The sequence below is a fragment of the Lampetra planeri genome, chromosome 34 (genome assembly GCF_965212315.1).
Source record: "Lampetra planeri chromosome 34, kcLamPlan1.2.h2, whole genome shotgun sequence".
In the NCBI taxonomy this organism is placed as follows: Eukaryota; Metazoa; Chordata; class Hyperoartia; order Petromyzontiformes; family Petromyzontidae; genus Lampetra; species Lampetra planeri.
Window position 1 is genome coordinate 412,578 of NC_136140.1, and position 25,504 is coordinate 438,081.

The 25,504-nt window shown below is 53.7% G+C and overlaps 1 protein-coding gene across 4 annotated transcripts; it reads left to right on the top strand.

Moving 5' to 3' along the window:
* Positions 1–1,595: 1,595 nt before the first annotated feature.
* On the top strand, positions 1,596–25,379 carry LOC144730004 (sortilin-like). 4 transcript variants are annotated; one of them, XM_078610443.1, is made up of 21 exons: positions 1,597–1,801; positions 5,010–5,072; positions 5,496–5,557; positions 6,265–6,367; positions 7,423–7,584; positions 8,432–8,505; positions 8,660–8,709; positions 8,867–9,006; positions 10,958–11,041; positions 12,255–12,315; positions 12,797–12,952; positions 14,000–14,103; positions 14,751–14,847; positions 15,758–15,926; positions 16,180–16,367; positions 17,122–17,296; positions 17,875–18,009; positions 18,768–18,873; positions 19,861–19,961; positions 20,579–20,678; positions 21,078–25,379. In XM_078610443.1, the coding sequence occupies exons 1-21, from the start codon at positions 1,676–1,678 to the stop codon at positions 21,093–21,095; spliced, it is 2,274 nt and encodes a 757-aa protein (XP_078466569.1). In that variant the 5' UTR covers positions 1,597–1,675; the 3' UTR covers positions 21,096–25,379. The 4 variants fall into 4 exon arrangements, with proteins under 4 accessions (XP_078466571.1, XP_078466568.1, XP_078466569.1 ...); XM_078610444.1 differs by having other exon boundaries at positions 14,754–14,847; XM_078610445.1 differs by lacking the exon at positions 12,797–12,952 and having other exon boundaries at positions 1,596–1,801.
* The last annotated feature ends 125 nt before the right edge of the window (positions 25,380–25,504 follow it).

Sequence of the window (25,504 nt, forward strand, 5' to 3'; positions counted from 1 at the left end):
TACTATTTAAAACTTCACTATTTAAAAATATATTTTACCAGTTAAGTCCCACTGAGCTTTACAGCTTTTTTTCAGAAGCGATCTGGCCCCGTCTGTCAAGGCCAATGAAACCGTTCATCTTGAAGCTCAATGACCTGGTTACAAAGGCAACAATGATGATCCCAAGCACATAGACGTCGTCTTCCCTTTCATCTTCCAACGTATTTTTACACTGACGAATTTTGCTAATTAATTACTTGTAATGCCAGTACAGGCGATTCTCGATTATCCATGCCAACTGAGGGGGGGGGAGGTGTTAGCCATGGATTATTAAAAATCGCGGATAATCCAAAAATATTATTTTTTTGCAGATAATGAACAAACATTTGGAATTAATAATCGACCTATCGATGCGTGTGCTCAGTGATAACACCTGCTCCCGCGCAGAAGACTCGGCCCACGAAGTAGATTGCAGAGCCACGCCAATCAACATCAAACTTTGGCCACTGTTGTGAATATATGGCAACTACTGTACTGTAGAGACGATCTGTTCCATTCAAACCCCACGCCGGTCTGACCACGCTGTAGCTGCTCCTGGCTCCACACAAAGGACCGCGCCCAAAGACACGAGTCTCTCTCTCCAGCTTAACAGCGTGCCGCCAGGCGCACGCCCTACAACTCCGCCTCTACTGTGCCGTCATCGTCGTCCTCTCCATGGCGGCCGTCGGCGTCGGCATCTACGACAAGCTGTGTGCGCAATTGGCAACTGCGGAGAGCCAGCCATCAGCAGAAGCAGCATGGCTGTGAGTTGTGATGGCACACGGAACACAGTGGCTTCATCTTGCATGCCCGTCTGCTCCAGGTGTTCGTGTCGGGGCCCCATGGGCTGTGGGGGTTCGCCTGCTCGGACGGCTGATAACTTAATCTAAATTGTCTTATGGTTGTTATTGTTTGACTTGGATCCCACTGGGATTTTTGCACACATCATTGATATACGGTGCTTTTTTCTGGAAGATAATTGCTCTTATTTTTCCTGGATGTTTCTTTTGCGCGGCGTCACTTTAAAAATGTTCTTTGTTCATGTTTTTGTTTGTTGCGGTTGCACCCGAGTCAAGAGCCGCATGGCTCACAGGGCTATACCTAATAATACATGAAACTAAATATAGGGGGGCGGGGCCCAGCTTGCGGTGACGTCACTCGCTCCACCTACCAATATAGGGGGCGGGGCCCAGCTTGCGGTGACGCCACTCGCTCCGCCTACCAATATGGGGGGCGGGGCCTGGCTTGTGGTGACGTCACTCGCTCCGCCTACCAATATAGGGGGCGGGGCCCAGCTTGCGGTGACGTCACTCGGTCCGCCTACCAATATAGGGGGCGGGGCCCAGCTGGCGGTGACGTCACTCGCGCCGCCTACTAATATAGGGGGCGGGGCCCAGCTTGCGGTGACGTCACTCGCTCCGCCTACCAATATAGGGGGCGGGGCCCAGCTTGCGGTGACGTCATTCGCTCCACCTACCAATATTGGGAAGCGGGGCCTAGCTTGCGGTGACGTCACTAGCCCCGCCTCCCACGTTTGCATCGCCATGGGGGGTGGGGGGCAGAGCCAGTAGAAGACGTCGCCCCGCCCACGCGCGTGACGTAACGATCAGCGCTCTCTCAGCTGCAGAGCTGCGGCGTCGCGTTGTCGGAGCGGATCATGGAGCCTTCCGTCTCGCCCTTGCTGCTGCTGCTGTTGTTTCCTCTGCTGCTGCTGCTGGACACAGCGGATGCCGCGTGCCCAACCCCCTTGCAGGAGCAGCGACTGCGGGACGCCGCGCGTGTGGTGCGTTACCCACACACAGACACCGGCTCTCACGCGCAGCAGCAGTGCGGTGGGGCGGCCTCTAGGGGCTGTACTTGTATTCTGTCAAATCGGGCTTGCCACCACAGACACTCGCAGCGGGACAGACTCTGGCAAGGAGGGTAGTAATATCGTAATATCGTAGAGTATCGTACCGCATGTAAGTGCGCGCTAAGTCTCGAGTGGCGTCTTCCTGTCTATTGTCACGCAACTGACAAACCCCAGGACTTGGAATGTACCGGGGAGACTGGCAGACTTTCTCGGGCAGCAGTAGCTGCCAATAAATTATCGTAGTGCAGTCCACGTCCCGTGTGTCAGTCCACTGCTGGACGAGGGCCTCCGCTTCACGCCGCTTCACGCTGCTGGCCACTGCGAGTGGACGGGGCCCACGAGTCGAGCCCAGCCGCGCGGCCCCTCTGCTGACACCGACGCGGCGTGCGCGTGACCTCGCATGACCTCGCGTGACCTCTCTCCGTGGGATGCTGGTGTAGCAGCATCCCACAATTTCGATTGAGTGACTGCAGGGATTCATCACAAAATGCAATTGCATGTTATTATTTATTATTATTTTATTATTTCCCTTCTACGTGACTTTACCGAAAGAACCAAGAAGATGAATCCCACAATTATCTGGAGACGCTTTCACCGATTTGGTCACGACGTACTTTATCCGCCTCTCCAGTGCAGCGATAATGTGGAATTCGCCTGCTGCGTCTGCTCGGGATGCAGTGTTCCCTCTCGCAGGCTCTGGACATCGCTTCAATCAGCAGACGTGAAACGAGGGCTCAAAATGTAAATAAATAAAGCTCCCCATTATCTCGCCGGTGCAGCTGTGCCAGGCAATACCGCAACTTACAACACAGCGCCTCGCTCAGACGGGGCAGCAATGTGTTGGCAGAGAGATTAAAACCGTGGACTCCATCGAGCAGCGGGCAATAGAGCACGTGACCACTGGTGGCTTGTTCAGTTCCCGGAATGGCGATTTGAGTTCCCGTTATGATACAGTGCCCCTCTGCTGTGGTATGAGGATGGAAACCCACGCGTATGGAAGGGAACTCCCAAATCTTGCTCATATTAGCCCGAACTTGATGTTTCAGGCTGCACTTTCCCATTGTGGGGGAGGGGGGTATAACGTGAACATACTTTACCATGCTGGCCACAGCACAGATAGACCCACTTGACGTGCGGAATGAATAACTCGCTTCGTTGTAAATCATTCCCTGTGGGCGCTAAACGCAACCATAACACGCACGCGGGTGCTCTAAAATCATCACCACTACCACCACCCCTGGTCAATAGCACGGGGGCGTCACGTGGCTGGCAGGGGCGTCAGCCGGTCTGTGTTGTTGTATATATAATTTACTTTGCGCCGGACGTAGACAACCGTGCAAATCGGAGGTGCCCTCGACTGCCCCTAACAGCGCACAACCCCGCTCTTGGGACTCCTCTGTCGCGTCTCGCCATTCGTGTTACTTGAAACTCGAGCAGCCTCCACGTCCCTTGTGGAACTCTAGCAGCCTGCAGGTCCCTTATAGACCTCTAGCAGCCTGCAGGCCCTTGTGGACCTCTAGCAGCCTGCAGGCCCTTGTGTAACTCTAGCAGCCTGCAGGCCCTTGTGTAACTCTAGCAGCCTGCAGGTCCCTTGTAGACCTCTAACAGCCTGCAGGTTCCTTGTGTAACTCTAGCAGCCTGCAGGTCCCTTGTAGACCTCTAGCAGCCTACAGGTTCCTTGTGTAACTCTAGCAGCCTGCAGGTCCCTTGTAGACCTCTAGCAGCCTGCAGGTTCCTTGTGTAACTCTAGCAGCCTACAGGTCCCTTGTGTAACTCTAGCAGCCTACAGGTCCCTTGTGTAACTCTAGCAGCCTGCAGGTCCCTTGTAGACCTCTAGCAGCCTGCAGGTTCCTTGTGTAACTCTAGCAGCCTGCAGGTTCCTTGTGTAACTCTAGCAGCCTGCAGGTCCCTTGTAGACCTCTAGCAGCTTGCAGGTCCCTTGTGGACCTCTAGCAGCCTGCAGGTCCCTTGTGTAACTCTAGCAGCCTGTAGGTTCCTTGTGTAACTCTAGCAGCCTACAGGTCCCTTGTGTAACTCTAGCAGCCTGCAGGTTCCTTGTGTAACTCTCGCAGCCTGCAGGTCCCTTGTAGACCTCTATTTCAGAACTTGTATGCTGTAGGTGCCGAGGGGCAGAGGGGCCCGAGTGGTCAGTTTACGTTTTAAACACCAAGGGGCTCGGGGTCCTCACATTGTAAGCGCTGAGGGGTCTGGGCGGCCCTAGTGGTCAGCTCACGCTATAAGCACCCAGGGGCCTAGTGGTCAGCTTGCGCTGTGCAAAATTGAGGGCCCTGGCGTTCAACTACCTTCGGAAGTCTTGGGCCACGCACCGCACGCGGCCCGAGGCTTGGAGGCCCCCTGGCAGTCTGAGGCCCCGGGGCACTGGCCCCACTGGCCCCACTGGCCCGGTCCATAATCCAGCCTTGTCTCGAGCGGTCGACCCCTTGGCACCTGGGTCTGTCCCGTGACCTCCTGTCAGTGAGCCTTCGACACTTCACTTGGCCTCAAGGTGCATCTGGCCTGGCACAAGCGCCGCGGTGACGGCACCACCACTAAGTGGCGAAACGATTCGCTCACGCGCTGTGGCCCCCGCGGCCACCGACCACACAGCTGGCCCGGGCACGGTCCGCCGAGACGCATCTGTCTCCCCCCGCTCTTGATATTTGTAGTACACGCCTCGAGCCTGCTGCTTGCTTTCACGTCCATGATGTCTGTTATGAAGGACAAAAACAGCGATATAAATATAACTTCAAGTTACGAATATTCTAAATTAATCTTCATGGATATAACGGTGTTTTATTCGGAATATAGATATACCGGGATATCTCAACCCACCAAATAATGTGTTTGAGAATTAACTTAAATCGTCATTCACTCTCTCCACATTACTCTCAGAAAACGCCGACCACTTTAGAGACAATTAACTTGTGCGCGTTATCACGGTGCATGCGTGTGAGTGACTGCGGTGTGGTTTGTAAACATCGCCATTAGGGAAACAAAGGCGGCCGGGCGTGGTGCTGGCCACCTGCCCCTTCGTGTGACGTGCCGGCCTTCATAGCTGCTCGCTAAAAGCACTTGCCCCAAAAGTCTGTAAAATGCTATATGGGGGTCTTTGTTTTGTGTGTGTCCCATGTGTTTGCAGTTCGAATTTCAGAATGACGAGAGCGCCAACGTGACCATCACGTGGGTCGGACGAGACACCGGGGTATGTGTGTGTGTGTTGAATTTCTTTTGCACCGTACGTAGCCAACCATGCTAATCGGAGGTGCGGGGGAAGGACAACAAAGAAACACGGGGTTAACCATGGGGTAACCGCGTCTCTTGTCCAGCCAAGAGCTAATGCACGCAGTAGCACCGGATAAAAAAACAACCATCATTGTTACGTTTCACGATCTACTTTAAGCCAACATTGGTCTTATATTATTATTTTCAGATAGGCAAGTTCGGATGTAAATTTCAGACACTTTAAAAGTGTGGGTAATCATTTGTGTAAATGATCAGAATCAGAATATCTATTTATACTGGAGGAATCCGATGAGCTATAAAGCTCTTTTTCACAGATGTCCAAATCATGATGCGGATGGGGGGGTCCCGGGGTGTCTGGCGCGGGCCCCTCGCTGTGCTCTAGGTGGTGCTGGCCGTGTCACGAGTCATCGAGGCTGTGTCCTGGAAGAGCCGCCTCTACCGAAGGTGAGCAGGGCCGGCTCGGAGACAGTGACCACCCCAGCCCCAGTCTCACACAAAAATAAGAATCATTCGCGTTGTTGTGGAGGTTCACATCCGGTAATGTTCACGACTTACACACTACGATTTAAGTATTAATATCAAGCCAAATCATATCAAAATTACACAGGATACGCTTACGTTAAGCTCTGAAATCACTATAGTTGTTTCAAAGTTAATTTAGCATTGTGTTTAATTTGTGACGTGAACATGGTTACGTGCCTTTAAATCCAACGAGAATCAACATTTCCCAGCCAGATGACGTGACATGGGGTGGGGTCAATGAGCCACGTGGCCTCTCCTCCGATATGTCGACAAACAGACTACATACACCCAGCGTCGTGGTCCTGACCATCCTTAGCATCCGTCTTCACAAACCTACACCGATGACGATGCGTTCAGGAGCCAAATGCCATTGGGTTACTATGTGGTCTGTAATTTGGATTGCACAACCACAATAGCTCCAATTTTTAACCACCGTCATCTATGATGGAGTTCATATAGTCCTAATAGCACGCTTGTGAACGGCACGTTCCGTCCCGAGCGATTTGATTTTTCCAGGTGAAAAGTATTTACAAGTAACATTTGACGCGTCGGTCGCCATACTCGGACAGCTGACGGGTTTTGGCCACTCGCCCGCCCCGGCTCACTCTGCACACTGCGCCTCCTTGCAGCGAGGACTACGGCGGGAGCTTCTCCGACATCTCGGCGCTGGTCGACGGAGGCCACGCGCTGCCGGGCCTCGAGGTCATTGTGGGCCCCGGCAGTTCCCAGCGGGTAGGACGCTCACGGTCGGCGGCGACACGCTGGGCGCTGGCGTGGCGGTGCCCAGCGTGTGGTGTGCCGTGGCAGTTCGGTGGTGCCGCGGCGCGGCGTAGGTCCCAGTCCAGCGGCGCGGACCGCAAGGGGTGTTGGTGTGAGCGCGTCCGCACGCCGCTCCGTGCACACCACGCATCCAAGCGCTCGCCGCTCTCTCCCGTGCCCCCTGCCAGCGCCTTCTCGACATGGCCGAGAAGGCGCTCGAACTTAAACTTGCGCTCAGTGTGGTTGACGCCACCATGTGCCGATATCGCTTCCTTCCTTCTGCCAGATCCCTCGTCTGCTCTAGCAGCCTCGTGTCTCTCTCTGCCGTAGTTTTACGCCGAGGCTGTGGATATTCGTGCCGCCTGATATGAGGCGGTGCCCCCCGCGTGTGAATCCGCACATCATAAGTGCGCGCCCGCAGGTGCACAAACATGCACGCTTACCCACGTGCGTGTTGGTGCATCGCACAGGCAGCCACGAGTGAGGGTTGTCAATTCCAATGATTTTCCCACAGGGGATACAAAGCTAAAACTTGGCATGAATACGATTGAATGCCTATAAATAGAATTTACATTCTGAACTAAGCCTGGGGGTGCAATCTTTTTATACTTTTTCATTTAACGTAGAATAACAGAATGTCTGACGGCGCCGATTCCAAATGGGACTCCGCATTTGAAAACCAAAAAAAGAAACAGTGTTCATTTTGAGCTCCCTAAACTTGCGGCCTACATTTCTCTCAAAGCATATAAAATAATGTTTGTGTCTGGAGGTTTTGAACAATTATGAATCCAAATGTGGCATCACATTTCGTATATCTCAGTTTCTCGGGTGCACAGGTGGAATGCGGGGAAGGCCCACCCACTATCAGCTCAGAAAGAGAATATTGAGACTGGAGGAATCCGATGAGCTATAAAGCTCTTTTTCACAGATGTCCAGTAGGGGCGGGTAAGAACGCTACAACAACAAACAGCACAACAACACGCGTACCCAATCACTCCACGTGTGCCTGGGCACCCTGGCTCTTTCAGGTGGTCTTGCTGCCGCGTGAGAACATCGCGAGGGACGTGAAGGCTTGGACCTCGGAGGACGGCGGCAAAACCTTCCGGGCCAGGGACGTGCCGTTCACTCCGCAGCACGGCATGGCGTTCCACTCCTCCAGCCCTGACCATCTGCTGGCTTCCTCTTCCAGCGTATGTTGCGCCGCCCGCCCTGCCCGGGCTCACAACGTACAGTTGCCATGGACCTCATAAAGACGAAAATCTCCCGGGTAGCCTGAACAGACCGCTGGGGCAAGTGCTGTTAGCGAGTGTCTGCGAGGACCGGCTCGGCGCGCGAGCGGGCCGGCACCACGGCCAGCCACCTTTGCCTCCCGAGTGGCGATGTTTACACATCACACCAGGTACTAATTTCAGGTTGAGACCACCTAGAGGAGACCCAGGACCGATTCAGATAATCGTCACCAAATGTTGGCCGTGAGTCGGAATTGAACTCGGGTCACCGGGTTCGTAGGGTGGCGTGCTCAAAACTGCGCTACCGCTACCCACGCGCACTTTACAGGAACATAAACGTGTAGCAGCAGCCTTTCCCAAACAACACCGTGAAGTTTGTTGAACGACCTGGCTTGTTCCATCGTCATGTTACGTAAAAGCGTTGAGGGCTTGCCAACACACAATGGTGTGTATTGCAACATTAGTTTTGTGAGTTGGACCATGTGGGCGTAGCGTCAATTAGAGCCGTGAACCCTCCACCACCCAACACTGCCGGATGTCCTTGCCTATAAACACCTTGGCGTTCGTTCACCAGCAGTGATCCAAGCCAAGCCTGGCTCTGCTTATGAGACGTTGTGTGTCAAAATCGGTCCAGAGTTTTGCTTGTGCTAAATCAATCCCACTGAAATTATTGCGTGTAGAGAGACAGACATATACGAGGGCAGACGTATTTTCTACTGATCTATTTTGTGAGTCAAAAGGTAGTTTGTTTCCTTGTACAGTGCACTCGAGTATTATAAAATCGCTAACATATTTGTCTTCAATTTAGAATGAATTGTGGATCACGGAAGACTTTTTCGGATCTTTCAAGAAACTCGGCGACGCTGTGCGCGCCTACAAATGGTGAGTCGGGGCCGCGATGCCGCGTGGGCACGGCGCATGCGCAGACACGGCCGAAGCCGCGGCGTCCATCACGCTCCGGCCCTCGTCGTTGCCATTGGTGTGGGTGTGCGGCGAGCGGAGACGCTCCCCTAAGCTGTGGCTCTTTTGTTGGCAGGAGCCCCCAGGACACCACTGCCTACTACCTGGCCTCTCCACACGGACAGAGTGAGATGCAGTCACAGCAGCGCAGCCTCCCATCGCTCAGCACCCCCCCCCACCCCACTGCTCAGCCCCCTCCCCCACCGCTCAGCAACCCCTGCTCCCGTTGACGGGCGTTCTCTGCGCTGACGGTGTCTCTCTGACCGAGCGCCGTGTCCCCTAGAGGTGGAGGAGGCGATCGTGGGAACGCTGGAGCTCATGAGGAGCTCCGACTCCGGCAGGAGCGTTCAGCGCATCGCCGAGCGCGTCCACTCGTTCGGGATCGGGGGGCGCTTCCTCTGCGCCTCCGTCGTCCACGAGAAGGTGGCGCGCCACGCACGACCACCCCGGCCGCTCCGAGCCCTAACCCTGCATCAGGGCCCTATGAGCACGCCCCCCATCTCCTGCCTACCCGCGAGGGTGGTGAAAGCCCTCTCGCTCGCCGTCCCATTACAAGCCACAAGTGATCTGCGGTTCTTCCCGTTGTCCGCACACCCATTATCCTTGCGGCACAGATGAGAGGAGTCACTCGTGGCCGAGCGCTTGTATATTAAGACAAGCAGCCTCAATTACCACGCCGCCATTGCTACAGTTATTGGTCGCCCGTTTAGCGGCACGGCTTAACGAACGATTACGGAAACTCTACAAAGTCCCGGCGCTAGCGCAGGAGTAAGCCACGCCACTCTTCCAACGGTTGAGAATATTATACCGTAGTGACAAATATTTGTTCTCGATTTACGCCTTATTCATTAAAGCGTGCAGAAATGATTGTGCAATTACTCAACCACTAGAGGTTATTATTCAACATTATCAAACATCGGTTCATCCGTTTGGATGCAATGCCTTATGACGTTTTTTTTGTTAGAGAATCTAATTACGAGCCCATTGAGCAGCTCGGCGCACTCACGCGTGACGCATGGAGTGAACACGGACTTTGAACAAAGCTCTATCAAAAAAACCCAGGCGTAGGTTTTGTCTGATTTTTACTACACTCAAGAGGGAGGAATGGTGATCACGCAGCGATGAGTGTCAGGAAAGGGACATTAAATGCCCATGACGAATCCCGACTGGGCAACGCGGCGAGGCCTGCATAAGAGATAGAGATGGCTTGGGGAGGCCTCCATGCAGCAGTGGATAGATCACGGCTGATGCTGATAATAATTTTGGTATACAATTGTTTTCTCACGAGTGACTTTGTATCTGTGGAGGCTTTTGCAGCATGCTACAGTGAGGTTAAAGAGTATCTACTTTCCTGATAAATAATTAAACGTCGTGGCAGCTTTTCTGTTGTAGAAAAAAAAACCGAGAGAGAGAGAGACGCCAGAGGCAACGATTACTACTCATCCATCTTATGTCTGTAAGAGGCTGCTGTGCCTAGCCACGTAACCCTGATTTACAAACAGACCCTGCTTCTTGAAGAAAATATGACCTTTCTGATGTTCAGACAATAAGTGTTGAAACCGTTCGAGAGTGTGCTTGTGTTGAACCAATGTTGCTGTAATTGTTATGTGATTGCTGTACACTCGCACAATGCGTGTGTGGCTGATGGAATGTAAAAAAAAACCCTACATTGTTCTTGTCCCTGGGAAGGAGCAGTATTGTGTCCTTATTTACGTTCTTTCCAAATAGGGCTTAGTCTGTGAGAACACGAACGAGAGATTACTGATTAGAAGGGCTGTGACACGGTTTTTGTACCATCATGGGTTGCCGCCATTAAGTCTGAGCAATTATTTTGAACCGGTCAATCCTTACACCTGCAGGGTGTGTCGAAATTCAGGAATGTTTGAAACTTGAATAAAATAGCATTGGAGATCTTCGGTAAAGTGTGCCCTTGAAAAAGGCCTTCCCCATATAAACGTTCACGTTCTTACTTTGTGGTCCTCACGTGCATGGGGCAGAGAGCCCAAATTTCCCCCTTCATTAAGCCCTGGCCTGGACGTACTGTGATCAGTGCTTTGTGTTGGGCTCTCGTGGAGTTGTAATTAAAAAAAAAAAACTGCCAAGCAAATTCTGCGCTATATAAATCCCACGTGCATTCAATCCGTCCACCCATAGCTCATATTCCCGCTTAGCTGGAATGAGGTCTTGGCCTATTGGGCCGTTGGAGCCTGGCCGTTTCCTTGGCAGACATCTCCTTGCAAGCGCTCTCCGCACTTTCCTCTGTCTCAGACGAGTCGTCGGCCATTGCACGGAACGACCGTGCCGATCGCCGCCGGGGACCGTAGCTGCACTGCGTGGAAACCCCCCCCCACCCCGGTCTGTGCTGCACTTGCAGGACAAGCGGCGGGTGCTGCAGGTGTCCACGGACCGGGGTGACTCCTGGACCATGGCCCAGTTGCCTCCCATCGAAACCGAAGAGGTGAGGGAGACATCGCAGCTCCGCGCGCCGCTCGCCAGCCCTCTCGCGCCACACGTTACATCTCCGCAGCGTCCATTCCACCCGTCGCACCGGTCTGTGCCTCGTGTCACGAACCACGCGCCATGGGGCCGTGCGTCTCAGCCGTGCAGACCACCCGTTGCTTGCTCTAGAGCGAGTTGACCTCTGGTCGACACGGCGACACAACCCTGCCTTGATGAGCCGCGCCGTGGCTTTTGCTTCACGCTTCACTGCCCCCTTCTCGCAGTCCGTCACGGCGGACGTGATGCGACGTGCCACACGCGTCACGTCACCCGCCACCACGGTTCTGTCAAGGAGCGGCAGAGTTAAACGTGGCACCCATGTCGCCTCTGCCTGTACACATCCTGAGAGTTCACCAGCATTGGTTCAAGCAAGCCCGACTGCTGACGAGACACTAACATTGTGCTGCTGCACAACGTCGACATCTCCATCGCCTGTAACAGTCGACGAGAACAGGAGAGTGTACAGCTCACGTGAACCCAGCTAGTGGAGGAAATAGAGAGAGCAGGTTCCTCGGCTCTCAGTGCGTGGTTGGAGTGGTAGTCGCCCCGTACGCACGATTCCCCCTCTGGTATTCTGTATATCCCCAGCAGACATTCATTAAAACATCCTCATGGCAAGCGTTGAGACTTGGCGAGGTTTTCTTGAGTAACTCGGAGATTATAACCAGCTGCGGTAACTTAACGGGTCACGCGTGATTCACAGTGACCAAGATAACTCCTCTATTCTAGATTTGAAGCTTTCGTGACTGCAAGGATTCATACTGATGACGGATGCTTGTGTTGCGCCCGAAACGTCGTGATTTAATTTCGTTGTTTTCATTTATTTTATTTTTTACCTACGTGACTTTACCGAAAAAACCAAAGAGTATAGAACTCCTCTAGCCAGGCTATTGTCTCGAGAACACATAAGGCAGTGATAATAAGAACAGTAATCTTCTTGGTTCTTTCGGTAAAGTCACGTAGAAGGGAAGTAATAACATAATAAAAATAAAACATAATAAAATTATTCTCACGACGTTTCGGCCACAACGCAAGCAGCTTTGTGGCAGTCACGAAAGCTTTAAATCAAAATTTAAGAACGGTAATGCAAGAATGTTTATGCTGGTGAGAGCTCGGTACATGTTTCTCCACGGTTTTCCTCACTGACGTGTCGCTGTTTGTCATCTGTTCAGTTTTACTCTATCCTGGGAGCGGATGACAACATGATCTTCATACACGTGGACGAGAAAGGAGGTAAGTGGCCGACTGGATTTCCGAACTCAACTCGGAACGGGGAACGCACCGACGACGCTGGTTCTGTGACCTGTTATCCCATCCACGTGTTCGGTTGCGATCCTTCAGACTGGCTTGACGTACGATGGAATCTTCTTTGAGATGTTGAGCATTTAAGCGCCCTATACGTTCAAATCCTGAAATCCGAGGTTTGTTTTTGCTATGCTTTCTCTTTGCTTCATTGCTGCACTTTGTTTTGTTTTTTGTAATTTTGGTGACCTCGGCCACTGCTGTCAATGAGACTCTCACCATGGTCCCTTGAGTTCTCACCTGAACAAAATACTCTGGAGGTGAGCCGACTCCAGCCAGACGGGCCTGCCATTGTGACGATCAACTCACTCGGAGGCCACATCCGTTTCCCAGTAGACACGGAACGTCGGACCAACGTTGGCCCAACTTTGGTCCAACGGTTCCAAACTGCGCGCCGACGTTGTTCCCACAGACACGGGTCGGGGCACACTGTACGTATCGGATGACCGGGGGGCCGTCTTCACGGAGTCCTTGGCTAGCCACCTGTACACGGCGCGGAACGGCTCCGCGGACTTCACCAACGTGACGTCGACGCGAGGCGCCTTCATGACCAGCCGGCTCTCTGCAGGCGAGGGCCTGCGGCACGGCGAGCGGGCGCGGCGCCGCGGACGGCCGCGCTCGTGGGCGGCGCCTGCGCTGGGGAACGCGACTCCCGCAACGCCTCCGGGTTTCCCTCGGGAGGCCCGTGCACGTTACAGTACACGTTGACGTGAACGTTGACGTGAACGTTGACGTGAACGTTGACGTGAACGTTGACGTGAACGTTGCCGTGCACGGCAACGTTCACGTCCAGCTCTTGTCAATCCACCGATTGATGGTGGCCAACACCGCCCCAGGCCGTGTAGGCCGGTGGGGTTTTTCGACCATCCCCCATCACGCTTCTCAGTGCGGGTTAATGGAAAGGCGGGGAGCGTAGATGTTGGAGAGTGTACAGTACAATGGATTTAGCCGCACTTCCCGCGAGTGGCAATGTCGCCCATGGCACAGGTGCTGTGAGGCATCAGCTGCTGTGAGGCATCAGCTGCCTCCCAGCACCTGTGCCATGCCTGGCGGTCGCCCACCCAAGCACCGTCCAGGCTCAACCCCGCCTTGGCTTCCAAGATCTGACGAAATCGGGTACATTCCGGCTGATTTTGTCACGAGTATAAAACGTTACCATTCCACCCAAACTACGTACAGAGGTCACTCCAGGCAGCTCATTGCCCAGCACGCGCATCTGTCTCATGTTGACTCCATCTCCTCACGATCCTCCTCGACGGCTCCCTGCTTCAGGTCGCCGGCTCACAGTTGTCCTGGCGTAGGCGTCTCGTGTCGCCCGCTCGCCCCCCCCCCCTCCTCCTCGCGACCTCTCCAGCCTTGGCTGAACTCGCAGGAGCCCGTTGAGACGGAGAGACTCGACGAGAGGTTCCCCCCGGGGCAAACCCCTTGTGGAGGTTTCGTCTCCTGGATGTTTCAGCCAAAGGCGGGAACTCCGACACAAGATCCCAGTCGTATCACCCCCCAGTCACGCGCCACCACGCCCGCGACAGTGAAATCTCCCCTTGTGGGTTTGCGGCGCCTCTCCAGCGCTGGCGCTAACGTCGCGTTCTGCCGCGCATCTCTCTTGTCACCGCAGACGGCTCGGCGCACTCCGTGATCACGTTTGACCAGGGTGGGGCGTGGCAGCCGCTGTCGAGGCCCACCAACGTGCCGTGCGAGGGTGGCAACGGGGAAGAGCAGGTCCGTCCACGCGCCCACTCGGACGCGGCTCCCGAGCCATCCTCACGCAGTGGCGGAATGCAGTGTGACGGACTGGCTCGTCAAGAGCCTCAATGTGTCCGGCCATCATCCTCTACACACCATCATGATCATCTCCATTCTCAACATTATTATCTTGATGATAAAACTCCACCACCACCTCCGTTCTCAAAATCATCATCACCCTAATCGTGTGTGCTGTAGTCTTTCAACTTGAGTCACAATGGTGTGAGCAAGCAAATTGATGACCATTTGTGCGCTTTGTGTAAACGTTGTGTCGTGTTTGTCACTAAAATTGTTGCCTCTTGGAGTGGAGTGTGAGCGGTGGTGCAGCGGTTAGCACACTGCGCTACAAACCCAGCGATCCGAGTTCGATTCCCGCTCACGGCCACCAACACCAGTGACGATTATCTGAACCGGTCCTGGGCCTCCGCTAGGTCGACTCAGCCTCAAATGAGTATCTGGTGCGATATATAAACGTCGCCACTAGGGGACAAAGGTGGCCGGGCGTGGCGCTGGCCACCCACCACCTGGTGTGCTGTGCCGGCCCTCATTAGCGCTACTCGCTAACAGCACTTGCCCTAACAGGTTGCTAAAGGCTATACGGGGGATGTTTGTCCGTGTGTCAGCAGTGCCACCTGACGATCCACTCCAACTTGGAGTTGCGAGAGGTGCCGCACGCCCCGCTCAGCGAGCCCAGCGCTCCCGGCCTGGTACTGGCTCACGGTGAGATGCTGCTTCCTCCCTCCCGGCCTCCCTCCCTCACTTTTTATTTAAAGATACATTCAAGACAAATTAATCTTTTTTTTTCAACTGCTTTTTGTGTTTAGTTTGTTGTCCTTCCCCCACACCTCCGATAAGCACGACTGGCTATGTACAGTGCAAAAGAAGTTCAACATATATATGTATACAAAATAAAAATAATCAAGTACAGGCACCCCCTGCTTCTTCCCTGACCTGTCTGCAATTTATATTTTTTCCTCATTCTTTGGCTGTTAATTTTACGAAAAATAATCGTGGTCAGGTTGTGGCCTTAAAAGCCAGGACGGGCCTATGATCTGATTTTCTTTACCCTTGCGCCCTACTTCCCCAGGTGTCCCGAGCAAAGCATAATATTTTTTCTCTCTGCTCCGCCATTATTTAGATAAAGGGTACAACATGAAATCGATTTATCCGGTGTGATGAGACCACACGCAGTCACCTCCAGTGTTGTAATCCAACCAGGGCCAACCTCGGTGACATTTCGCACCGTGGGTGAAACTGGGACCATCCTTGTCTCCCCGCGTGGCGATCGCCGCAGCTCCTTTGAGCAGCCTTGTTTTTGTGCAGTCACCGTTTGTGGAAAGGGCTCTGTGGTGCCAGCTACCAACGGCGAGGCGAATGGCTTGTGGCATGCTGTTGCTGCCCTGCACCAGGGCACAATGTGGCTGTGCTGTCACCATCGGGGCCGTCCTGAGCGGGGGCTGCGGGGCCCGGGGAAATCACAAGAGACGTCTGACACCGTTACGTCGAAGCGCGGGGCCCCCAAAAGCGCGGGGACTGGGGCGATCGCCCCGATTTGTCATGCCGTAGGGACGGCTTTGGCCACCCTTGACATTCGCATCGAATCGGGCCCTCGCCGCCCCTTACCCCCCAGGCACCGTGGGGCAGAGCCAAGCGCCGGCGGCGGCCCCGGACGTGTACGTGTCGCGCGACGGAGGCCACTCGTGGGCGCGCTCCCTGGTGGGACCGCACGCTTGCGCCATCCTCAACTCTGGGGGACTGCTGGTGGCCGTGCCCTACGCCGCCACCGTCAACACCGCGAGGTGCCCGGCGCTGCCAGCTGTGCCGCGCTCTCCCTTGCGCTGCTTTGAATGCTGCAGGGCGAGGCCGCTCTGTCAGTCGAACGGAACATCGATGCGACTATCCGCTGTCTTCCGTGGCGGCCCCCGTCGTCGTGCCGTGCCCGCTTCTCTCACGGCACGTCCCTGCCACGTCTACACTTTCACGTTCCAAACACCTCCAACGCTCCGTCTTTGTCCGCCTCTCTCCCCGCTGCCGCTGCGCCCCGCCCTGCAGGTTCTCACTGGACGGAGGCCAGTGCTGGGGAAGCGTCGTGTTCTCACCGGAGCCCCTGGCCCTGGAGCGGCTGCTCACGGAGCCCGGCGCTCGCTCGCTCTCCGCGAGCGTCCTTGCCCGGCGCCTCCACCCCGCGCCACGACTCCTCCTCACTACCGTCGACTTCAGCCAGCTCCTGCAGCGCGACTGTGAGCCAACTCTGCATGTCGCCCCTCTGTGGCCGAGTCGCCCCTTGTGGCCTTGTCGCCCCTTGTGGGTTTCCACTCTGTCCCAAGTGTGACTGAGTCGCCCCTCTGAGTCACACCCACTCTCTCAGTGAGCAACTCTTCCCTCTGTGACTAAGCGAGACCTGGCTCCCAGAAGCCAGTTGTTAACCGTTTACATTTTAGCAGATCCAAAGCCATATTTGGGATTTGCATCTCAACAGCTTTTAGCTGTCTGCTGCAGGAGTTTGTGCCACAAGTTCCACTTAGTGATCACACACAGGAACCAGCGCGTGTTCAACCAGCACACCACGTAGCTCTTCTCTCGATGCGTCTTCCCTTCAACTGCTCCCCTTTGGAACTTCCTCCCGTTGTTTCCTTTCCGAAGCACTTACATCAATAAAGCACGTTAACTGTAACCTACTACTACTGCGTTGACGGTGCTGCTTGTTGCTACCCGCTAGTTGTCGCAGGCCTTTGTGCCTGTGATCGGCCAACTGCGTTTTAAACAAGAACATAAATAATTAAAAGACGATACAAGCTCCGCTGCAGTCGTAGCGCTTCGTCAAACTTCCCCAGGTTGGCGTTGCTGCCTCGCCGGAGCCCTCGGCAGGAGTTAGGTCCGGGCCGCTTGGGATGTCACAGGCACGCAGTCCGGTTACGATTCCGAACCATCTTGGGTCTCGTGGCCCAGCCCTAGCGACCGAGCGGAGGCGTTGCCACCCTTGCGCCGTGCCAGGTGTCGCCGGGGACTACGAGGAGTGGACGGCTCCCCTGGGCCGCGGCTGCGTGCTGGGCTCCACCGAGCACGACACGCGCCTCAAGCCCGACGCCGCGTGCCGCACCAACGGACAAGCGCTCCGCCCGGCGTCGCGCTCCGTGCCGTGCCCGTGCACGCAGCGCGACTACTCGTGGTGAGTGAGTGCACTTGCTCCGAGCTCTGTGCCCTGGGGCCAGGGACAGTGCGGCGGGCACCCGCACGGTGCGGGGGACGCCGTCACAACTGGAATTAATATTTGGAACGTTGATAATGCGGCGATGTTTTGCAGCTTTGTCCAATTCTGGTTCTTTTTTTAATTGACACATTTCACTTTGGCAATCCCTGGAGATGGAACGACTAATTTGCATGGGTGTCCTGGTGTCAATTAACACATGCACATAGCAAACATGTAAAGACATGTACACATACATATACCCTCACAAAGTCAAAGATCCCCCTTATAACCTTTTATGAAGGCCAGCATAGCACATGAGGCTGAATGGCCAGTACCACGCCTGACCGCCTTTGTCTCCCCAGTGGTGATGTTTACACACCACAACAGGGACTCATTTGAGGCTAAGTCGACGAAGGGGAGGCCCAGGACCGGTTCAGATAACCGTCACTGGTGCTGGCCATGAGCGGGAATTGAACTCGCGCGCACGCACGCACATATTCACTGGACAACATTCCAAACCTCGTGGCCGTGCTAAGTCTCCTCGTTTCTGCTGCCAGTGACTTTGGATTCTACCGGCGCAACGGCAGCTGGGAGTGCGTGGAGGAGGAGGAGGCGGCGGAGGCGAGCGCCACGGGCCGGCGCTCCCTGCACGTGTGCGCGCGGGGCCAGCAGGAGGAGCTGCTCACCCAAGGGTGCGTCTCGGCCTTGTGCCGCAGCTCTTACGGTCGCCACGGTTTGAGAGGGTTTATTTTCAACGCAGCTGCGTAGCCCAGGCCCTAAAGACGCAAAATGTCAAGCGGCCAGCAACACACGGTCCTCTTATCCACATTGGAATAGATAAAGAGTCGACGAGTTTAATTAATTGAACGCGGTTATTATTGTAAAAGAGCTTGGGAGAGGAGACAATGACGATGATGGGAGGAGGGAATTCCAGAGCGGAGCAGGGGAAAGAGCAGAGAGGGAAGTGAGGTGACCCACAGTGTGGCGAGTGTGCTCTTGCGACCTGCAGCATCCATGTGTTTTACAAAGACAAAGATCCCCTGTATAGCCTGAGCAGACTGTTGGGGCAAGTGCTACGAGTGAGTAGCACCTATGAAGGCCGGCACGGCACACGACGGGGTAGGTGTCCAGCCTCACGCCCGGCCGCCTTTGTCTCCCCAGTGGTGATGTTTACACATCGCACCAGTTACTCATTTGAGGCTGAGTCGACCTAGGGGAGGCTCGTGACCAGTTCAGATACTCGTCACTGGTGTTGGCCGTGAGCGGGAATTGATCTCGGGTCGCCGAGTTCATAGCTACACCGCTCCCCTTGTTGTGACCTGCAGTCTGGTGATGGGATGCCGAATCGACGTGTCATACGCACACGCGTGCATTCACTCTGATCAAATGCCTCTCCATCTGTCCCCATGCCCGGCCCTGCCCTCTGCTTCTGCTCCACTGCCACGCGCAGATACCGCAAGATCCCCGGGGACCGCTGCGAAGGCGGCTTCCGCCCCAGCGGGGACCTCCGCTCAATCTCCAAGACCTGCACCTATTCGCTCCAGGACGACCCCAAGGTAGTCTCGCGCAGGGCAACGGGGAATCATCTCACCCGGCATCTCATTGTCCGATTCTACTCACCCAAAGTCTCACCGGTGGCCCTTCCTGTTTACCCCTGCTCACCTGTGCATAAGAGCAGCCACACGGAGTGGCCGAACATTAATCCTAATATCCGTGCATCGAAGGCGCCAATTATAGGACGACGCCATTGCGCGGACGCTCTGTCGCTCGTACGGAAACACAAACAGGCGGCGGCGGTTGTCGTGGTGATCCACCGGGATAAGTGGTCCTGGTGGGGAGGCTCGGTGAAGATTCTCGTGGTGCTGTTCTGGTTCTGGTCCCAGTGGGAGTCACCATGTTCTGGGTAGTGGTCCAATTGATCCTGGTTCATTCAAGTCAATGTTTAGCCAGTTACAAAGCTAGTTTGCAAGAGAAATCCGTGGTGCGATCAGCACAGAACAAGAACAGCATCAGAGTGATCCGTACGGATCAACAACGAGGGCGCGGCGATGAACGGTCAGCGAGGAGCGCGAGGCGACGTGAACGCGATCGAGCGAACAAAACAACAACCATCACCACGGGAACGCGAGGGGTCACAGCACAGGCGGGGGCAGCAGCAGCGTGGAGGGACGCGTGGGTTAAGAGGCACCCCCACAACATTGTGGACGTTCTCCCAGCCGTTACCCCTTCGATAAGCCTCCCACGTTTCCGTTTAATCTCCCCGGCAAAGCCCGACGCTCGCTGGTCGGACAGTGGATCACGATTGGTTGCCCCGCATTGATCAATCAGGATGGTCCCAGCACATTGACAAGCCAACGGGCACCTAACAGCGCCCAATTCAAACAATCAAGCCGGTACGCTTGCCGTGAGTTACGGCGTAAATGAAATAAATAATAACGATGGCCTTTTGGCGTCTTTTACACGTGCACAGTATAACACAGCAGTAGTTGCGTGCAGCGAATCGACGAAGATTGAAAGTGAATTGGGGCCCTCTGTCGCCGCAGCTGCACCTGCACTGGGGCGTGATCGCCACCGTCGTGGTCGTGCTGGCGCTGGCCATGCTGGCGGCCACCCTCATCGTGCGCAAGTACTGCTGCCGGATGAGGTGAGCGCGACGTGGACGCGGGGCCGGGGACGCGGGGCCGGGGACACTGACAGAGCCCCCCGCCCCCACCCCCGCCCCCACCCCCGCCCCGCCGTTGGCGCTTCGTGCCCCCCGATTGCCGCACGCAGCGTCACGTCGCATATTTTAAATGGCCGTACGCGCGTCGGTGCCGTCACGAAGTAAACATCAAGGTTGTCATTTGGCTGAAATGTCAGCTGAGAGAGCAGGGTTTGCATGTTTGACCGAGTGCTGCTGATTAGCAAGAGTCTCGAAGGCCATTTGGAAAATAGTCCCGAGGATGCTTAATTTGTACGTGGCAGAAGGAAGGGCCCAATAATCTGCTAAGCGCTATTTCACGGGTGTCCTGCGACGGTGGAGACGGTACTGCGCGGTACTGATCTTAGTCTCACAAGCATGGCTCTGTAGATCGCGATACACGACAGCGAGTACCGGTACGTGCTTCACGTTGCAGAGATAGGGAAACCGGTGGAACGCGCAAACAAAAGCACGACTACCGTTGAACTAAAAAAATTAAAGGAACGAATAAAATGTCACTGGACAAAGAGGGAGAAAGATGTTGCTCACAGGTGCGTGCCGCTGGCCCGTGTGCTCCGCAGCATGCCGGTGTACCGCTTCTCTCAGCTGGAGCAGAACGACGAGTTTGGCTGGGACGAAGTGGAAGCCGACAAGCTGCTCGTGCTGCCCGACTCGGACGACGTGAGTGGCGTCACACGGCACACGGGCCTCCTCCTGGTCGTGCCTCCTATGGGCGGTCATCTCACATCGGCGGCCTTCTTAGCCGCAACTCCGATTACCCGTGGGGGTGACTCGGTTCTGCAACGATTCCTGTTGGTATAGTTTTATTAAAATCGATATTTTTTATCGTGAGTTCATCTGTAGATTATCGCTCTGATTCACATTAATATGATCAAGTGGTGTTTGACTTTTGAGCCTTGCGTATTGCTGGGCGATTTTCGCCGATTACATCTGAGCACTCGGAGACACAGCAGAGATTTCCTTACTGGCTAGAGAAGTATTGATAAAACAAATTCTTTGGCATTAGGTTGTAGTTATAATTTAAATAAATAAAAATTGACCTCTTGTATTTATTTTCAGGATCTTCTTACAGTATGAAGGTTCTCCAGAAAATCTGCGCGGACGTGACCCTGCAACAGAGTTGCTGCGATGGGAAATGCTGATGCAATCTTAAACATGTTTACAGGAGTTCAGTTAACAGTCCTAATGGGAGGAGAACTGGAATTTATTTGATTTTTTTAAACCCTTTCCACTGTTGAAGTAAGATACTCCATGTCAATTAAAGTGGATAAGTAAAATCAATAAGTAGATAATACGTATGCTCAGAATAGGTTTTCCCCTTTTTTCTGGCAACAAAACAGTTGTGTTATGATGTTAAAACACCAAGCTGAAACCTTTTACAAGGAATCATGTCACTGCATTAACCACAATACTTGTGGTCAGAATGCAAACAAAAACATACTCTGATAGCATATCTCTGGTGTGGACCAATCAGTTTCACAGACAATGCATATGCTATCAGAGTACGTGTTTTGTTTGCATTCTGACGACAAGCATTGTGGTTAATGCAGACATGATTCATTGTAAAAGGTTTCAGTTTCGTGTTTTAACATCTTAACACAGCTGTTTTGTTGCCGGAAAAAAGGGGAAAACCTATTCTCATATTTTGGTACTGGCAAAGGAGGTCCTATGAAATATGTAGGCTTTCACGAATAATATTATCCATAAGAAGATTTTTCAGGTTAGATCGTGTAAATCTAAATGTCGTTAAACCTGCCACCACCCGACGCTTAGGTTTGTCACGTAAATAAAACATGCCAATTCGTTACTAGTACAGCACACTGGTGTGTCGGAGAGTAAACCCACAACATTTACAACTCGCCTTTTGCCCGTCCGACGGGTGTCTTGCAGTAAATCTGAAACTTGCAAGCGACAAGCAGAGCGCGACGTGATATTCATTGCATGAATGCGAGTGCAATTTGTAAGGGCGCGGTGACACAGGCATATTTCATTTGAAGGTTATAATCCCTTGTTCATCACGACGTCCTTTTTACTTCGATGTCTCAACAGCGTTACGGAGATCGCGTGACGTGAGGGTTCTGCCTTTGTAGTGAGGGTTGTGAGTTGACGCCGAGGAGGGGGGAGGAGGCGCCTCGGCTCCCCATGTTGAGTGACGTCAGCCGCTAATTATTATGAATGGGGGAGGGGGGGGTGTGTCCATTTGGAGGACGTCACCTGCTCATGAATATTAATGAGGGCGGCTGGTCGATGTGGAGTCAAGAGCGTTAAGGACAGACATTCCTGGGTGATTATAGTCGGTATTCGAGTCCCCCAAAAAAAACTCTTATGAAGTGGATAATAAGTGTATTGAAAAAATATATATTTCAACAGTACTCTTATTTAAATAGAGTACTTTGATAAAATGATGCAGGCGTGCAGTTGAACGGTGTGCGGGAGAACCTCCTGCAGCAACGAGCGCGGCAGGGAGACGACACCCAGCGAGAGAGGAGACCGCTTGGCGAGTTCGCCCGGCAGGAAGGTCACTGGGCAGGAAGGTCACTGGGCAGGAAGGTCACTGGGCAGGAAGGTCACTGGGCAGAAAGGTCACTGGGCAGGAAGGTCACTGGGCAGGAAGGTCACTGGGCAGGAAGGTCACTGGGCAGGAAGGTCACTGGGCAGGAAGGTCACTGGGCAGGAAGGTCACTGGGCAGGAAGGTCACTGGGCAGGAAGGTCACTGGGCAGGAAGGTCACTGGGCAGGAAGGTCACTGGGCAGGAAGGCCACTTGGCAGGAAGGTGACTGGTCGAGGGAGAAGCGCCCTCTGTAGAAGAGGCCACGCGGCATGGAGCTCGTTGAGAGGGCCCACGATGGGGCTCGAGGTGACTGCACTTTGAGAGCCACCCACCAGGAGCTCGCCGTGCTCGAGGTCTCATTCAGCAGCGAAGGGCACTGCCTGCTTGGCTCTGTGGCACGCAACTGCCTTCTGCAGAACGCGACCGCTATGGCGCTTGCCGCGTATTGCAAAGGCTTTGAAATTGGATAAAAAGACAAATTTACCCTTTTTTAGGAGCAAAACGATGTGTTAATGTGTAAGAGGTTATTAACGAAGCAGGGTTCTGTATCTGAAACACCACTCTACCTCCACTCGTGTTTCCTGTGTCCATCACACGGGGCGTGACCCACGTGGTGTGTAACGGGGCGTGACCCACGTGGTGTGGAGCTACATGAGTTTCGTAAGTTATCGGGTGGATGATTCCGATAGAGTATATGGGTTCCAGATACCAGATTATTGTTGATCAAGGATGGTTCTGGAGGCGATTTATTATTTGCACTGGCTAAATCAGCGGATTCCTCCTTGAGCTTCTGAGAGTGGCGGATTGCACTTCACGCTGAAGCACCATCTCTGTGGGGATTATTCTGCTCCTACTTGTCGTCCTAACAACTTCGAGCCTGGATCATCGGTAATGGATTCACCAGAGAATGACCCTGCGCGTCGTGACCAGGTCTCTCCCTCGTGAATCGTGTGAAGAGACGGTCGTGTCAGGCCGTCGCGTGGCTCCCGTAGCACCAACGCCGTGGCCCTCATGAGCACGAGGGTCACGAGCAAAGCCCACAGGACGCGGCACAGGCGGCCCCACGGCCCCCGGGAGGCCGCCGTGCGGGGACCTCGAATTACAACATTACTCGCGAGAGCAGCACTGGTTTCGGGTCTTTTAGCCACGTAAATTTCGTACAAGTGGGCAATTTGGTGAAATCACTGGACGAGTCCTAGATTCCTTACCGATCCTTGCAGATAGGTGAGATGTAGAATGAGGAGTTAATATTGCGTAATTCTTTATTTAAACTATAATTGTATGTATTACATGTGCCCTTCACGGTTTTAAAGTACAAGACAATTAAGATTGATAGACCATGCAAATGCAACCACCTGAAGGCACCGCAGAAAGAGACGGCGCATTAGACTCGGTGGGAGAACGAGAGACCGTCGTGGGCAATGGTGAATAGGCCATCGTGGGCAATGGTGAATAGACCGTCGTGGTCGATGGTGAATAGAGCGTCGTGGGCGATGGTGAATAGACCGTCGTGGGTGATGGTGAACAGGAAAGCCCCGAGCATCGCCACGACATGGCGCAAGGAGAGGACAGCATGGGCGTCTTGGGGCAAACGGCGTTCCAGGCTATGGGGGCACTCGTGACTTGTTCTAGCGTGCGACCTTAAAGCAGCGCCAACATCTGGAGCAAATATACATTTCCCGTGGGATTGAATTTGTTGAATGAGAGTTTTATTGAACCCATTGTAAGAATCACGACAGGTGTATCGGTAGGGAGAGAGCAGGGCCATTTGGGGTCACTCCCCGGTGAGGGTGAAATGGGCTCCTTCTCTTACTCAGCCAGGAGAGGGGGTACGGACGGGCGGAATGGGAAGGGGGGGGGGAATTGAGAGAGAGTTTTTATCTCAAAAGGTTATGGAAAACCCAATGTATGTAAGATACAGGTGAGTTATGAATGACAACAACTTCCCTATTGTGTGGCCTTACTGTGGCGAGCTGTGCCCCCCATGCCTCCTCAGTTCTCATACAACAACGACGTACTGCTCCTGACCCCCCGGGGTGAGTATGCAGCAGTCAAGTCGAGCCAATGGGCACTCGTGAGCGCGAGTTTGCTATTTGGTTATGAGAGCTGCCACCTTTTCCATCATAGACCAATCCCAGACATATCTCCCGGTCAGCCGAGGCCTGTCAATACTGTCGTACAATTCAACACAATACCACCACCAGATCCCAGTACAAATCAGTTGCTGCCACCCGAACATAGCCGGTGACAATTCCCGAATTGTAGCGGGTCAAACCCAGACACGTGGCAACCTTATTTGCTTCCATTTTAGTTTACTGACACAAAGCGAAACCGTGGCTCTTTTCGAGATCAGACTGTTCGCACACATACACACGTGTTTCCATGGTGCCCTTTGGTCATAATACATGTATTCTCGAGTGCACATGCATCACCACTGCTCTCTCCAGCAAGAGTGGGTGATCTTGTGTGCGCTGCACAGGCGCAGCGCGGACCGCTCTACCACTCACACTGCGTCAAGTTCTATTGTGTGCGCTTTACTGTGACTTTTTCCTTAAGTGCAATCCTGTTGGATAAGAGAATCAAAACGGGTCTTGTCCTATGTTTTAATGGAACCGGAATACAAGCGTCCCTAGTCATTGCGCCTGGTGTACCAAAGCAACGTGTTGTGTTTTTGTTATCTGGAAGTGAAATAACAGCACAGGTGGTATTGCGTTTTGCTCACAGTGTTTAATCCGTATTACAATTGCAACACTGCGATGCATTTTTTGTCCTCCAAAGCAATAAACAAAACCGCGTGTTTTTAACCCATCTTAAAGTGTTACGGTTGCAAGTCATCAATTTGTGGGTCTTCATTTGAGATGGAAGAGCTGCTGCATGGAGGCTTTGCTTTCACGCCATTGCAGAATTCTGACTTTGGTGGGAACATTACAGGCC

Excerpts from the sequence above, each read along its gene's own strand:
- LOC144730004 (XM_078610442.1), top strand. The coding sequence starts at position 1,676 with ATGGAGCCTTCCGTCTCGCCCTTGCTGCTGCTGCTGTTGTTTCCTCTG. Across the intron at positions 1,802-5,009 it reads TGCGGGACGCCGCGCGTGTG|TTCGAATTTCAGAATGACGA; the intron begins GTGCGTTACCCA and ends ATGTGTTTGCAG. Across the intron at positions 14,104-14,750 it reads GTGGCAACGGGGAAGAGCAG|CAGTGCCACCTGACGATCCA; the intron begins GTCCGTCCACGC and ends TCCGTGTGTCAG.